The sequence below is a fragment of the Cupressus sempervirens genome, chromosome 2 (genome assembly GCF_028749045.1).
Source record: "Cupressus sempervirens isolate cs-2001-9-10 chromosome 2, ASM2874904v1, whole genome shotgun sequence".
NCBI classification, from domain to species: Eukaryota; Viridiplantae; Streptophyta; class Pinopsida; order Cupressales; family Cupressaceae; genus Cupressus; species Cupressus sempervirens.
Genome location: NC_143119.1, coordinates 356,836,804 through 356,853,332, shown reverse-complemented (window position 1 = coordinate 356,853,332; position 16,529 = coordinate 356,836,804). Strand labels below are relative to the sequence as shown.

Sequence of the window (16,529 nt, the reverse complement as noted above, 5' to 3'; positions counted from 1 at the left end):
TTCACTTGGTGCCATTCTAATCCTAATGTCTACATTTTGCAACAGGGTGATTCACTTCTATTTTTGGTTTTGTATGTTGATAACTTGTTGATCACAGGAAGTTCTTCACCCACCATTAAGGTTGTCAAAGTGGCCCTTTCAGGACAGTTTTTTGATGACTGACTTGGGCTTGTTGCATTACTTTCTCGGGATTGAGATCTTTCAGTCTCCTTCCGGGATCACCATCACATAGTCCAAATATGCTCTAGATTTACTCTCGAGGTTTCATATGGCTGACTGCAAGCCTGCTCCGACTCCCTTCCTTTCTGGAGTCAAATTTGAGGCTCAATGTTCTTCTCCACTTGTTGATGGCACTTTGTACTGCCAACTTGTTGAGAATTTCATTTATCTGACTCATACGAGACTTGACATCTCATATGTTGTAGGCATGGTCTCTCGATTCATGTAGGAGCCCCATGAGCTTCACTGGAAAGCAACCAAGTGAATCCTTCACTACATTCAGGGTTCTCACAGTTGTGGGATTCACTACGCAGCAGGTATTTGGTGGGCTACATAGATTCAGATTGGGCAGGTGATTCTTAGGATCGCAAGTCTACTTCAGGGTACAGCTTCTCACTTGGTTCAGGTCTTGTTTGTTGGTCGAGCAAAAAGTAGTTGGCTATTGCTCTATCTTCTACTGAGGCTGAATATCGAGGGGTTGTAAATGCCGCCACTGAGGCCATTTGGCTTCAACATCTTCTCACTAAGTTTGGTATCCAGATTAGACGGCTATCAATCATATTTTGTGACAACCAGAGTGCCATTTAGATCTCACGGAATCCGGTTCATTATCAGTGGACCAAACACATAGAGGTCCACATGCACTACATCCGGGAGCTCATCCATGGTCACGTCATTGACCTTCGCTATTGTTCGACTTCCGAGCAGGTTGTTGATATCTTCACCAAACCCTTCATTGAGAGCAAGTTCCTTCATTTGTGAGCTTTGCTAGGGGTGCGAGATTCTTCATCTTTTGGGGGGGCCTCTTCCTCTCACTCAGAGACCTGACTTTTTTTTAGGGGGTTCTCTCTTTTCTCTCTCTTTTGGGGGAATCTTATGTACATGGGTACCTTTTCAGGCTTGACTTGTTGGGACCCATTTCTACATCCACCTAAGCTTCGCTTATGGGGGGGTGTTAGTGTAGTTTTTTATTTCCTAGTAGGTTATTTTTCCCTATATTGTTAGGTTTTTCCTACACTTTTAATAATCTTTGCTTAGGTTAATAAAGCATGTCTTATTAGGTGAATGGTTGCGAGGTGTCACCTTTTTACATGTGAGCATCCATTAGCTATCTTGGGACGATACTTTGCTATCTTTAGTCTGATAGATGGTTGCTCCTCATTGGTTGGTGTTGCCACCTCCTCCCTCTTCCTAGCCTATATAAGCATGCTACGTGGCTTGTATTTGCATCTCATGTATTTGCATCCTCTTAATGCTATTTTGCTTCTAACATTTGCATTACTCTCTTGGAGACCAACTCTGTGTTGCTATTTTGATTTTGTATCATTTGCATTCATAGTTTAGATATTTATTCTTTGCACTAGTTTTTTGGGTTATTAATCTTTTCAGATTCTAACACTCCTCACATTGTCTTGTCTCCTTAGCTGGAAAACTTGTGGTAGTATTGCAAGCTTGTTGATGTAGGTGATTGGATGATAATAATGGTGTCTCTGCCCTTATCCTTTGAGGTCTAATATCTTCAATTTCTGCCCTGCCATCTGACACCTGAAACACTCATGGCAGCATTTTGACATTCTATCTCTAGGCTTCTCTTTGCAGTGAATGATCACCAGGCTGAGTTGTGCTTCCATGTCTAGAGGTTTACACAGAGCTCTTTTCCCTATTGATGGACCTGATCTGAATCAACCTTTAACTGCCGCTGTAGATATCTCGGTGTGCTAGATGTGCACATGGATCTGGAGTCACTTGCTGGATGTGCACTTGGTTCTAGGTTTGCCCCACAACACCAAATCTGTTTTGGAAAATTCTGTGCACCTAGGTGTGATCTGGTGATTAAACTTGCTTTAGCACAGATATGTTAAAACCTCCGCTACGCTGATCACTGCAGGCATCCAGGTCAGGTGGCTGTCAACCCTTGTGTCAGATCTGATAGAGGATTCCACTCTAGGTGAAAATATGACCAATGACCTGAACCTGAAAATTCTCACAGTTTTGGCCCTTACCGGAATCCATGCCAGTCAAAATGACCTATGATTGTCAGGTCTGAATTTAGTTATCCTGTGGAAATTGCTAGTGAACTGATTAGTTTTGTGATAAGGGATTTTGTCCTGACGTCACAATGCATAGTAACAGAGGTTTTGGTCACCACCCAAGCAAAATAATTGTAAACAGCAAAATCACAATCATCCAAAAGCATCCTTCCACATGGCACCTAGATCTAGAGTTATACTTGACTGGAAATAGATCCCAAGGGCTCTAAATTTGGGTACCACAATGTCAAATTATAATTTATTTTATAATATATTTATTATTATTTTATTTATATTTTATATTCTACAATATTTATTATTGTTCAAAAACACAATTAGAAATAGGACTGGGTTAACATGACATGAATCCTGTGAGAGCTTTTCACTCTCAACCTTGCTATGTGTCTGCTGCGTCCAGTTGCTTTGGTTTTTAAAAAACCCAAAAAGCCAAAAATTATTTTGGGTTGAGCCAGATTAAAAAAGGAGTTTTCCATTTAATGATATTTCACAATGTTTTGGTTTCTTGTTATTTTTTAATCTTTGGTTTTCTTACATCCTGATGATGAATCACATAGTGTGATTTGATTCATTGATGGAAAAAAATCTTTACACACTCAAATCCAGAAACTGCTAAGCATTCTTGATTTTTTCCCAGTTATATCCTAAGCATTTCAATTTTATTTATTCTTTCAGTGTACCAAGTCAATCTTCATTCCAGGTAACTTGAGTGTGATCAAACTAGAGTTGTGTGTACATTAATTCATCATTTATTCTTCTTATGTTTAATTTATGTTTATATTACAAATTTGTGTATTCTTTTATATGCCGCTTTTTTGTGCATTTATAAGCCCAAGCCAAAATTTAGGCTTTTATGTGCTGTCCAAACTAATTAATTTATCTATGACATATTTTTGTTGCCCTATTATAGATGACATGATCTGAGATTCATGTTGGACTATCAATTTAGGCTTGTACGTGCTGTCTGAACTAATGAATTTTGCTATGACATGTTTTTTTGTCGTATTATAGATGCTGTGATCTGAGGTTCATGTTGGAGTATATCAGTGAGATTCTTTTACTGTTTTGGATGGTTGATATTTTCGTGCAAGACTGAAGACCTTTAAGGGCATATCAATAGTTAATTTGAAATCTTGGCAATCTGAGTCAGGTTGATATGACCATTGTTTGGAAGGAAATGACCAATTCACTGAAATACTTGTTTTTCAAAGGCATACATTAAGTGGCAGCAAAAATTTAGCACATATTTCATTACAGGAGACTTTGGGAAATTATAAATGGCACAATATAAAATTATCTGTTGCTCTTTAAGAGGGTATTCTGGACGATCTTAACATATAATTGTTATTTAAACTATCAATTATTGATGATATGTTAATGAATGTTAAGAGGTTTGGCAAGGTCCAAACTGCATGGGCAAAATAATAAATAATTCCGTAAATCCCGCCATACAAGAATTCAGTATCTAAATAAGGTTCTTTACATGCAAATGAATGCCAGAATCTATTGTAGATCATATGATAAGATTAAGGAATCACAACGATCAATCAATGTTACATTGGTGTGGGGGTGCGGTGGTCAATGGGGACATCAGGATGAGTTTCGGGTGTAGGAAAAAAAGGGCCACAATTTGTGGACAGCGGGGGTGTGGAAGGGGGGGGGGGGGAGGGGGGTGGAGGTTGCATAGTATATATATGACTGAAAATGTTAATTATGAATTGAATATAACATACCACATATAGTTGAATATAGAAAATTGAAATGCAATTCACGAACCATAAGTTCAAACTTGAAACATGAAACTTTATAACCATTACCAATGATCATTGAACTTAGTAAAATACTAGAACTTTTAAACATAATAACGATAATGATGAATGAAAAATATAAACCACACATAGTACCATGTAATTCAACCATTGACTATCAATTTATCAAATGACAAAGATGAAAGATTCAAAATTTATTGTTCAAATATGAATATCGTATATCATAAAGATGCTTATTGTTAGTAAACTGATTTGTCCTTCGAAAAGAATTACAATATATGACTCAAATACCCGGATGGAAGAACAAAATGCTACCAATAGTAGGACGAGTTATCATTGGATGATACCTCTCCTTTGAATTGAGAGGTACAACTCCCTCTAAGAAGGATTTGCAATGAATTAGAAGATTGGATATGTCTTTAACCTGAAGACGCGAAGGCATTTTCACAATCATCCATAAACATGGAATGAATGTGATTACATATGTAAAATAAGATAAAGAAGGAAAGATCAATAGACGGCCATAGGACCCACTTATTAAGCCTTCCGCATACAGAGGAAAAGATAAAAGAATTAAATATCTCTATTAAGCCTTCCACATACAGAGGAAAAGATAAAAAAATTAAATATCTCATTCTGCAAGCCACGATCTAACAAAACTGCATTTGAAATAGGATAGAAAAGACCATAAGATCACATTCAAACAGAAAAATAAGTACTCAGACCTCAGAATCTGGCATGCACATATATTTCCCTTTAATTCAAAAGCTTAACAAAACAACAGCTGTATTGTTTCATCCCTTTCATCACAACCATTGTAGAAAAATAAAATAGCTCTTCTTTTCCCCTTTATTACAATCAAAGTAGTATTCTTCCTCTCTCCCTGTAGTTACAGAACTCCCAGGACCGAAAAAAGAACCCTAATAAGAACCGTAATGATATTTCAAGGATGTGATAAGACTCTAATGGCTTAAGGAAGTGATTAAAAGCCACTTCTAGCTTATAACCCTTTCTTTATATCAACTCCGGGAACTTTATAGGGCCATCACAAATGAAATCAACCATTGACATCTTTAGATGAATTCACATGGTCGCTATACTTTGCTACCTTGTATGCTCAATGTCTTCCACTAATGGGCATATGATGGACCATAGAAAATGAAATGAGAATCCATTAATCTTGCAGGTCGATCTTGGTATTCGGTGTCTCGATCAAGGTCTAAGAAATTTCTGTATTTTGATGCTCTCTTTAACAAGACATATTCTGACCTTTGTATATTATAGACAAGAGGTCTTGTGCATCAACTAGCCTCTCCACCTGTGATGTTTTGATAATAAACATAAGATCATCTTGGCAATTGATTCCAATGGCATTACATGTCGAAGCATTTTGTCGAACCCCTGTTAGTCTTCCATATCATATGTAGTAGCTTATGACTCTTTGGGCATGGGGATAAAAATGGAGAACAACCAATCAACCCGAAATAATGGTACAAGCACAAGTGTCTTTACATTCTGTGATTTATTCACCGAAGTCAATACTCTTTTTAACTTCACCAAGATGAAGGTAGCGTCAGAGTTACCAACAAGCTCAGGCGTTACGTGATAATCTTCAATGATCATTTTGAAGCCATCAGGTTAGGCACCCTATTTCCCACATAGAAGTTCTGTTATTGTCAACGCCTTTTATGATCCGGGCATTCTGCGTATGCACTGAATGGTTTATGGATTAGTCTTCCCATAATTCTATGTTCATCAGATTGGTTTTGGTATTGATCATTTAATCAAATGGTTATCATCCTTCACATATGAGCAATTAACTGCCTCCAATTTACTATTCAAATTTGTGCTTCTCGGTTTGCAGCTCGACCTGTCATACAGAGCTTTTATATCCTTTGAATTTGTATTTCCTGATTGGAACACTTCAGTATCAATATTGAATGTATATTAGGAATGAGGGACTTGGGTCGGAGGTGCTCATCAGGCCCATGTATGCAACATTAATTGCAACATACAAAGCCCGTTTGTCTATGTGTGGATTTTGAATCGAGACACATGGACCACCAAATGAGCCACTCAATTGACTATGGACATTCTGTCGAACAATCCGCACCCATTCTTTATGGCACACTAGGCTCCAACTTACAAGTCTTTCATGACATTTTTTGTTGGTGCTAAGGCATTCTCTATCATTACCTCGTTGACCACAGCCTTTTCGACTTCCCTTAGTTATACGGATGCCACGGTTCGCCTCGCATCCCCTCGGACACTATATGTATGCACTTCTCTCTTGATGTAAGACACTTGTATGATGAAACTTGTATGTAGCAATGAGTTAATGAATACAATACAATTATATTACCTTTCTATCCATTGTTGAGTACTTTGCTATCAATTAATGAATATATTAACTTTCTATACAGTTAATGAATATATTACAGTTATATTACAGAATAAATATATCTAGCTGTTGATTTGTGGTAGAATTTGATGATTACAATCAGTAGTGGCTCTTCTTCATATAATTTGGAAGATATTAAATGAAGATATTAGGAGAAGTCTGTGGATGGTTCCTGATGGGTCCAATGATAAAAGTGGATAAGAGCAAAGGTTGTGGATGTAAGAATTCCAAGAAAACAATGGGTTTATGCCTCTTTCTCAGCCTGAGGTGAAATGGTGGAACTGTGGAGTAGATGTCATATAAAGAATGATTGCAAGCCCAAGAAGGACAACTCTTTAGATAAGTGCTCCGATACTCATGAGTATACTAGTGGTGCATTTGTGTTTATTTATGTTGCTGGTGATTATGCTTACATACTTCAAACAATAAGATTAGGTAATCTTAGATGAACCCATTTCTCATAGTTGTAATGTTTTAATGAAACTGTTCGATCTGCGTTACCGGGTTCACAAATGATCCAGTTTTGCAATTATGCACATTTCTCTTATTTTTTTGTATACACACACACACACTCTCTCAACTGACGAACCCAAATGGGAATTTCTTTTTTGCCCGAACCCACGAACCCAAATCTGTCCCCAAACTCAAATTGGCCACTTAGGTTAAACACTTTCAAGCCTATTGTTACTTGGGATTTCTAGCACATGCATATCTTTTGACAAATACATTCCCAATCACAGTTCCTTTTAGCAATCTTGCTCGTTATGTGCAATGGAGCTCATTTTTTCTATACTTCATTTAATATTGTTTACATCTGCACCTGCATTAACATGTAATATTGTAGTTCTGTGTGTTTTTCCCTGGATTGCTCGGGCATCTGGAGCAGCTTCTGTTTTATTCTGTCACAGGCAGTGTGATGGGTTTATCATTATAAGTGCACTTGACAATGTGAGATTCTGTCAATTCTTGATCCCTTTGAACCAGTAGAAAAAGTTTCTCCAATTACATTTTCTTGGGTACCTGGAGAAAAGATTCATCCCATGTTTCTCCTATAGTGGTGTTTGAGAATTCAAATTTTATACTCTGCATGTACTTAGCCATTGGAAGTAAGTTTCTGTTGTATAAATACATTCATGTATATCTTTCTTCGTTATACAAAATCAAATTAGTCAAAACTTCAAATGTCTTTGCAATTGCAAATGGGATCTCCATAATTATCTTTGATAAATACAAATATATAAATAGTTGATGTAAGGCAAACCATTTGGAATTGGCTGCATATATACAGTGATAAAAACATATTTGTTTAATATAATATAGAAGATAGGATACAGCAAAAAAATGTGTTTAGGTCCAAGGAGCCATGAAATGCTACGTTACTGCTCATACCATCATAATTTAACATCTGCCTCAAAATATAAGTGTTAATGTGTGAGTAGCAAAATTATCTACTGTATTCAGCATAAGTCGTGTAACAAAATGGCAACTGAATGAATTCATTTGTTCTAGATGGTAGGGCTTTTTTTCTATTCACGTATCATAATAAGCCTTGTTTTGAATAGGTAATTGGTGACTGTATTTGATATTGCCTTTAAAAGTTTCCTGTAGTTACATTCATTTTATGTATCATGCCAGGAATTAGACTGGGAATCAATTGCAGCAGGTCTGTTACATGACACTGTGGAAGACAGTAATGTTGTCAGTTTTGAAAGAATAGAAGATGAGTTTGGTCCAGTTGTTCGCAGGATTGTAGAAGGGGAAACAAAGGTGCTTACGTCTCAAAGATTATGGTTTTGAAGTAAACTCATGTTAGGATTCTGATTTTTCTATACTGGAAGAACATCACATGCTAATACTTGAATCTTGCAGGTTTCTAAACTTGGCAAACTGCAATGTACAAATTTGATAAATTCTGCACAAGATGTTAAAGCCAATGACCTGCGACAAATGTTTCTTGCTATGACAGAAGAGGTAGTGTTTTTAAAACAGTGTAGTTTAGAATTATTGGGTTAGAGTTTTTGGTTTAACATTTGCAGTTTGGATTTCAGGTCCGTGTCATCATTGTAAAACTTGCAGACAGGTTACATAACATGCGGACTTTGTCACACATGCCACCACATAAACAGGTAGTATTGTTTTTAATTTCCATGCATATATATTATGTTTTTGATTGTTTAAGAAATGAGAATAATTTTTCTTGAATGTGCTCTTGCAGCGTAGCATTGCTTCAGAAACATTGAAGATTTTTGCGCCTTTGGCAAAGTTACTAGGGATGTATCAAATCAAGGTATGATGCCAGGCTACCTCTCTAGTAATATTTTTTATCCAGTACCTTTTGAAGGATAGAAGGCTATGGAAATTCCAAGAGCAGGATAAAAATTGGTATTCTTTATATGAGGCTAAACTCATATTCAGTGAACAAAATGTATAACAACCAAAGCCAGATTTTAAGATCTCTTACTAAGAGCACAGCGTACATTATTTGTTTTTACTCGTAAAGGAAGCATTTGAGTATTCGTAATGGGAGAAAAGGAAGCAGCAAGTGAAGCAGCCGTCCACTTATCCTTAACCCACTGTATGGTTGGTTCTTGTGATGCCAAAGGGCCAACAAAGATAGAATTAGAATTTAGAAAGGTTTCTTTCACAAAACACTCAATGAGACACAGTACCTGATGACAGATATTCTATAGATATGTCTGTCACCAGGACATAAACCCAGACAATGGACATGATAGTGGAAGAGATACAATGCGAATTGAGAAATTGATGATAAATGCTTCATTTTGCAGGTTTACAAGATTTTATGGTCTTGCCAAAACATTAATAGAATATATTAACAGAAAATGGTGAAAAGGGCTATTTACAATTTTATGGATTGTTAAGATTTATTAGTCATCATGGATATAGAGGAGTATTCATGTAATATTCCCCCTCCTTAAGTTGTTTCTTAATGACCTTAACCTACAAAGGTTTGTTAGTAAAAACTATTAAATTTAATTATAATAATTAGTATTTATATATTCACTTGTTTCTATATAATCCTTAAGGATCCTTTAAAGCGGGCTTCCAACCCTCTGGGAGGATCATCAGTGTTCTAGAGATCGATCCTTGATTATTTTGCCATCTTCCCTAAAACTGTTAATCAAGTCAGGCTTCATAACCCTTTGGGAGGACCCTCTTGCTTCATAACAAGAAAGTGAGACTCTTCACATTCCAACTAAAGGTCTCTTCAATTTACAAAACATAACCCTTTTTTTTCAAAATACAACTCCTTGAATATTCCATGCATTAACGCATGTTGAAAGACACATCTTTATATTTAATCTTACAATTTATCATAAATGTCCTTTTCAGTTGAAGGAGACTATAATGGTATAAACACCCAGAGATAAAGATCTCTACCACAGCTACAATCTCCAATAGGAAGTAAGTCAGTACACAATACTGAATATATATGTAGAGACATGCTCACAAATAAGATAGATTTCAAAACCTTAATCAAGAACACTTCTAATATCCAGTAAAATGAAGACTGCAGCCTCAAGGTTGTCTTGCCCCCCATCCTTAAATCCTTGCGGCCTAGTAACCACTTAGTTTGAGGCATTCATAATTTATATGATTGTTCAAAATAAGAGATTACATAGTCTACAATGAAGAAAGAAAAGGAGAGAAATCACCTCTCCATAATAAATACTAGATAAGTGTAATGTTAAATCAATGTTGTTGTAGTTGTATTAAACCAAGGAGATGAAAAAATATGAAAGCTTCTTATATAGATTTACAAAGACGATGTTTTTAAAAGAAACTATCATGAACTAAAGATGAAAATAGAAACCACTTAATAAACTAAAGAATAACTAAGATGACCAGTAAAGAAACATTATATTAGTCTAATACCCTCCCTTAATGGTCATTGTCTAATTACTGTCTTTTGGTCACAAATTTTGCAAAACTTTTTGCTGCTGCTGGGACCCTTTTTGGATCTGCAAAATGTTAATGATCAAGAAGCCAAAATTCGTCCATAAAAGAATAGAGAGGGGTGTCCCCTTCTTTAGAATCCTTTGCAACAAGAGACAAGAGCCTGCCATTGGGATAAGTCTGCCACTAACCCTCCTGAATCAGAAAAAACATCTGACCAAAAATCATCACAAAATATCCAACCTGATGTTGGATAACAGAGCTGCTCTTACTTGGAGATAAAGATAAACATTGAGATCAGCTAGCACGATTTTGAGGAAAAATCAATAAACCCTCTAAACTTTGTAGATGAGCATGATGCCCCAAAACAGATTGCAAAAAGTCATGATCTGTTTTTGGAAAAAACAGAAAACCACACAATTTTTGAGGTGAAAAATTGATCAAAACTAGACAATAGAAATTGAGACAACGGATCGGAGAATACAAAGCTTTTTTTTTTTAAGAAAAACAATAAAACCCAAGAGAATTTTGAGGAAAAAATTACAAACCCTCAAAGGAATGCAATGCAACTTTGCGAATTATATGATTGAAAAATTTCGAGGGAAAAAATTATGAAAACCCATCAGAAAAATCTTCATGTAGCAAAACATGAGGCTTTGCATGGTAAAACAATACATGCACAAGTAACAAAATACACATGCAAGAACATGCAACTCACATGCAACCTTCGAAATCATAAACTCTTGCTGAAACCAATAAATTATGTGATCGAAAACCTCAAAAGTAAAAATCTTCAAAGACGAACCACAGAAACTTCTAATTATTTTTATTTCAAAAAAGCGCAAAACAAACGTTTGGAAAAAACATCCAGATCAAAAGAGGCTCGAATTTTTCATAAAAATTTGCCAAATTTTATGAAATCTCATTGATTTGCATTGATACCGTGTTATGGTAAATCAATGTTGTTGTAGTTGTATTAAACAAAGGAGATGAAATCTCCTCATATAGATTTACAAAAACAATGTTTCTAAACAAAACAATTGTGAACTAAAGACGGAAATAAAAACTACCTAATAAACTAAAGACTAAATAAGATGACCATTAAAGGAACATTATAATATTCTAATAATAAGTACTTTTCAAAAGAAAACATTTATACAGAGAACAACATGAAGATTAATTAATTTTCTTTGATTTGAATGGACTATCTTAATTAACTGTTCTAGGGAGACTAAGTGTTTCAAAATCTGTACTTTGTAGAAGAGGAATTGGCTATTTCTTGATTACTAGTTGTACTTAGGAGTAAAATTATAAGATACTACCAAAGAAACAAATCAAAATCCCTTCATATGCATAAGATAATTGTTTGTATGTTTCACCATTATACGTTTATATGAACTATTTATGTGTATTATATTCCATTAATATAAACAAACTAAAAAACCAAAATTAATAATATGCTTTGAGGAGTATAGTGTCTTAAGTACTAATTGTAATAAAAGCTATATAAACAACAGAGGCTCTACAATAAAGTAAAGCCTAGACAACTAAAAAGATCCATTATTAACACAGGAAGATGATTAGCCTCATTTCGAGGTGGCACATGACTATGATTTCATCCTCAAAATCTTCTAAATCGAAATCCTTAGGCATAATTACATGATCGGAAATTTTTAAGGGAAAAAATTATGAAAACCCATAAGAAAATTCTTCATGCAGCAAAACATGAGGCTTTGCATGGTAAAACGATGCATGCACAAGTAACAAAATGCACATGCAAGAACATGCAACTCACATGCAACCTTCGAAATCATAAACTCTTGCTCAAACCAAGAAATTATGTGATCAAAACCCTCCACCAGGCTTGCGATTTCCAGCAGAAATCTTTGAAGACGAACCACACAAATTTCATAAAAAACCTCTAATGATTTTAATTTTAGAAAATCGCAAAACAATTTTTTTGAAAAAATTCAGATAAAAAGAGGCTTGAATTTTTATGAAAAATTCGCTAAATTTTATGAAATCTCATCGATCTGCACTGATACCTTGTTATGGTAAATCAGTGTTATTGTAGTTGTATTAAACAAAGAAGATGAAAACTCCTTATAAAGATTTACAAAGATGATGTTTCTAAAAGAAACAATCGTGAACTAAAGACGGAAATAGAAACTACCTAGTAAACTAAAGACCAACTAAGATGACCATTAAAGACACATTATAATATTTTAATCATAAGTACCTTTCAAAAGAAAACATTTATATGGAGAGCAACATCTAGATTAATTAATCTTACTTTTATTTGACCGGATTATCTTAATTAACTATTCTAGGAAGACTAAGTGTTTTAAAATCTGTACTTTATAGAAGAGGATTTGGCTATTTCTTGATTACTAGTTGTACATAGGAGTAAAATTATAAGATACTACCAAAGAAACAAATCAAACATCCCTTTATATGCATAAGATAATTGTCTGTATATTTCACCGTTATACGTTTATATGAACTATTTATGTGTATGATGGTCCATTAATATAAACAAACTAAAAAACCAAAATTAATAATATGTTTTGAGGAGTATAATGTCTTAAGTATTAATCATAATAAAAGCTATATAAACAACAAAGGGTCTACAATAAAGTAAGTAAAGCTTGAACAACTAAAAAGATCCATTATTAACACTTAAAGATGGTTAGCCTCATTTCGAGGTGACACATGACTATGATTTTATCCTCAAAATCTTCTAAATTGAAATCCTTAGGCATAATTGCTTTTGCCCTTGGAATCTTTCTATCCAACCGCTTTCTTCATCCAACTATTTTTGCACAATTTGGGTAGAATGAATTTGACTTTGTCCAAGTCTTTCAAATCTAAGGAGGGAGGGGCCCAAAACAACTTTTTTTCCAAGGGACAAAATTATTAAAACCTACTGGAATTTTTTTAAAGATGAATCAATGCAACTTCTTCGGAAATGTTTTTCATGTTTGTGGTTGCAATTTGGCTATCTTGCTGTTGCACAAATAAAAACATGTTTTTTGTTTTAGACGGAAGAGGGCTTGCCTTGGTCAAGCCTTAAATTGAGGAGTCAACATTGAAATTGAAATGTAAATATGTAAAAGAAAGCAAGACAAATATAAGTATTCACCTTGCTTGTAGAGACCCTTGTCAATAAGGATTTTGAATGCTTGTATGGTGTGGATGTCAAATTCGCAATGAAGGATGTAAGCAATCTCCACAAATGCAATGGATCTACCAAAACCATATCATGGAGCCATGGATGTAAATGTGCATCAATGGAGAAGATGAATGCCTCAATATAGATCTCCTCCCTTGATGGCCAACAAAATGCTAGATTTTTTAAGAGGAAATGTGATATCCGCATCGAGTAAAATATAGATCAATAATAAAATAATAATAATATAAACAATGTTATAGTTTATTAAAAATTGAATAATATAATATTTATACGAGAATTAAATATTATTATATATAAAGTAAATATATCCTGCAATAGTAATAAAAATAATATTATTAATATTAAAAATAATATATATTAATAAGAAATATGATTTATATTATTATTAATATAATATATGTTATGTTATTAATATATAATTAATATAATTATGTTATTATTACTATAATATAATTATTATAATGAAAAGACGTGATTTTTTGAATATATATATATATATATATAACTATAACTTTGAGAAATTATCATCCAAAATTCAAAAAATAGAGAAATTTATTAAGGGATTGCATTAATAAACTATTGTCCTAACAGGGGACATGACAAATGGTGTCAGAGCTGGTCTTTCTGCCAGCCTGTGAGGTTTAATGCCAGCCTGTGAGGTTTAATGAATAAGAAAAATAAAAAATAAAATAAAATTGATGTTTCACAAGCATGAGAAATAAAAGAAAGTTGAAGGGAGGTGTATACAGGTGCAAAGTGTTTTGAAAATAAAATAAAAATGAGACTTACATCATGGTGCATATCTTATGAAAATTGGCTCAATTAAATTAAATCGAAAGGTTTCACAAAACTTTAATATTTTGAGAAGAGTGCTTTGAAAATATTTGGGCCCAACAAAGGTTGTATCTGCATAAATATTTCATCACAATTATTATCAGGAGATTCATATTCATGAGTATCAGAATATGCAGTCTTGTGTGAGAACCACCATGCTGTGAGATACGGTTGATATGCCCTGTGTAGTATTTGGCGATAATGATTGGAGAGGATGAAAGACTTTATTTCATCGTGCAGCAACAAAGAATTATGCGTTCAAAGGAATATGAATTTATAGAGGACCTATGAACAACAATTGACGGGTTTGTAGAAGTAAAAATATTGGCTCATCAACATTACAGTTCCTGGCAGCATAGAGAACAATTGGATTAGACTACAAAGAGTTTTCTTTAATTAGGTGAATGGTTTGAGAAACTTGGAGAGTCTTCTTGAGCAGCTGAACCGTTAAAGAGATCAATTATGAGTCACGTTGGTTTCATCTGTGGTGACTCCATGTGTCACGGCAAGGAATGTTGATATCGTTTTCTGGAAAACAATGAGTTTATTCTCGGAGACAGATGGTGATTGTGTGGTTACATTATGGATCTTCTTATATTTCTGAATGATGGTTAATGTTTAATATTATTCTCAGGTGGTCAGAAATTATTCTATCTTTGAGAATGGATAATTTATGACTATGAAAAGTCTCCCTTGTATGGACAAATGATTCAAGGCATACAAAGATTCTTTCATCTGTAGATGAACATTTTAAGAAATGTGAAGGGTCATGTCTTTGATTTCAATAGTTTTCTTCATATGTCACAGCAGCCAGTAGAATTTTAGTTCGCGGAGGATTCAATTTTAACATACTGAGGTCGTGAAATATGTTGGTTAATGCTGTTGAGGGATGCTGAAACTAATACTGTAGATTGTCATGGTTGTCATAGAAGGCCTTTCTGCTCCTTGCCGGCACAGTCATTGCAAGTGTCTTCTGGTTTTTACTTCTATTCGAAGGCATTGAATCATGGGATCCACAAGGTGTGACAGGACTCAATACACTATCATCTAACTCTTGTTGAAGTCAGAATATCTTTCTCCTAAGCTGGCGGAAATTTGGAGAAGGGATTACTGTGTGGGAATTTAATCTTTGACAAAATTGTTGAGGAAGTTGGGTTTGTATCCTCATGTCTTGTACTGCTGCACACAGAACTAATCAATAGAAATATTCAGCACCAACAATCCTCTGCTTTGGAATGCATTCCTTCACAACTGGGCACACGAAGGATTCCATCAGCATATTATGAAATATTTTGGAGGTTACTGACATTCTCTGGATCACTAATTTAAAGGCGGTAGTATTAGATATGCATGCAAATAGCTATGTTAAAATTGCATGCCTTCGTTTCCAAATCTGTGGGCAGTATTTGAGCCAATATCTCCATATATACTTGCAAACTCAATTGCATATCAGACTAAAGAACTTCAGAAAACTCAGAACAGAGTTTAGTTTGACAAAATGCAGATGACCCAAGACTAGAAATTTAAGGTCTTTTTTGGTCTACTCACTATTACATCTGGGTCTTGAATAAATTTATCTTATTTTAATACAATGTATGCATGGAGTTATGAAGTTGCCAGTGGCCATTCAGACAAACTGCGGTATAAAACTTCGAATTATAAAACAGTAAGCATTTGATTAACCACCTCAACTTTTGAAGTTTAGACACAACGGGTATGTTACAGAGTGCAGGTTTAAACCTTGAAATATAAATCAAACCATCAGTGGCTGAAATTCTGGAGGCTCAAACAACTTCAGGTTAATGTAAAGAAGCAAACATAAAGAGTACGTATGCACATATGAGAGATATATACAGAGATAAAGAAGATATATACAGAAATATATAGGAATGAGTGCGAGAATATTTTCATGCTGATTTCGGGACAAGAATATTATCAGATGTAGAGAAGAAAAATAACTAAATGAAAGTAGAGTTGCAGCAGATCGAGAGAAGATTATTGTGAGCAAAAATCAGACTAAATATATCACCAATACAGAAGAAAGGATATTCTATTGGTAGAATAAGACTATGAATCTCTGAGCTAAGTATAATATCTATTATAATAATTGGAATTAATTCATTTAAATAATATTCATGGTCAATCCC

At 34.4% G+C, this 16,529-nt stretch overlaps 1 protein-coding gene across 3 annotated transcripts in view; it reads left to right on the top strand.

Moving 5' to 3' along the window:
- RSH1 (RELA/SPOT homolog 1) overlaps positions 1 to 16,529 on the top strand; it is a 199,202-nt gene that overhangs the window by 63,208 nt on the left and 119,465 nt on the right. For all 3 annotated transcript variants that reach the window (XM_089813727.1, XM_089813728.1, XM_089813726.1), the window contains 4 exons: positions 8,073 to 8,204; positions 8,307 to 8,408; positions 8,486 to 8,563; positions 8,653 to 8,724. In XM_089813727.1, coding sequence (XP_089669853.1) covers positions 8,073 to 8,204; positions 8,307 to 8,408; positions 8,486 to 8,563; positions 8,653 to 8,724 — 384 coding nt within the window. The remainder of the gene's footprint in view (positions 1 to 8,072; positions 8,205 to 8,306; positions 8,409 to 8,485; positions 8,564 to 8,652; positions 8,725 to 16,529) is intronic.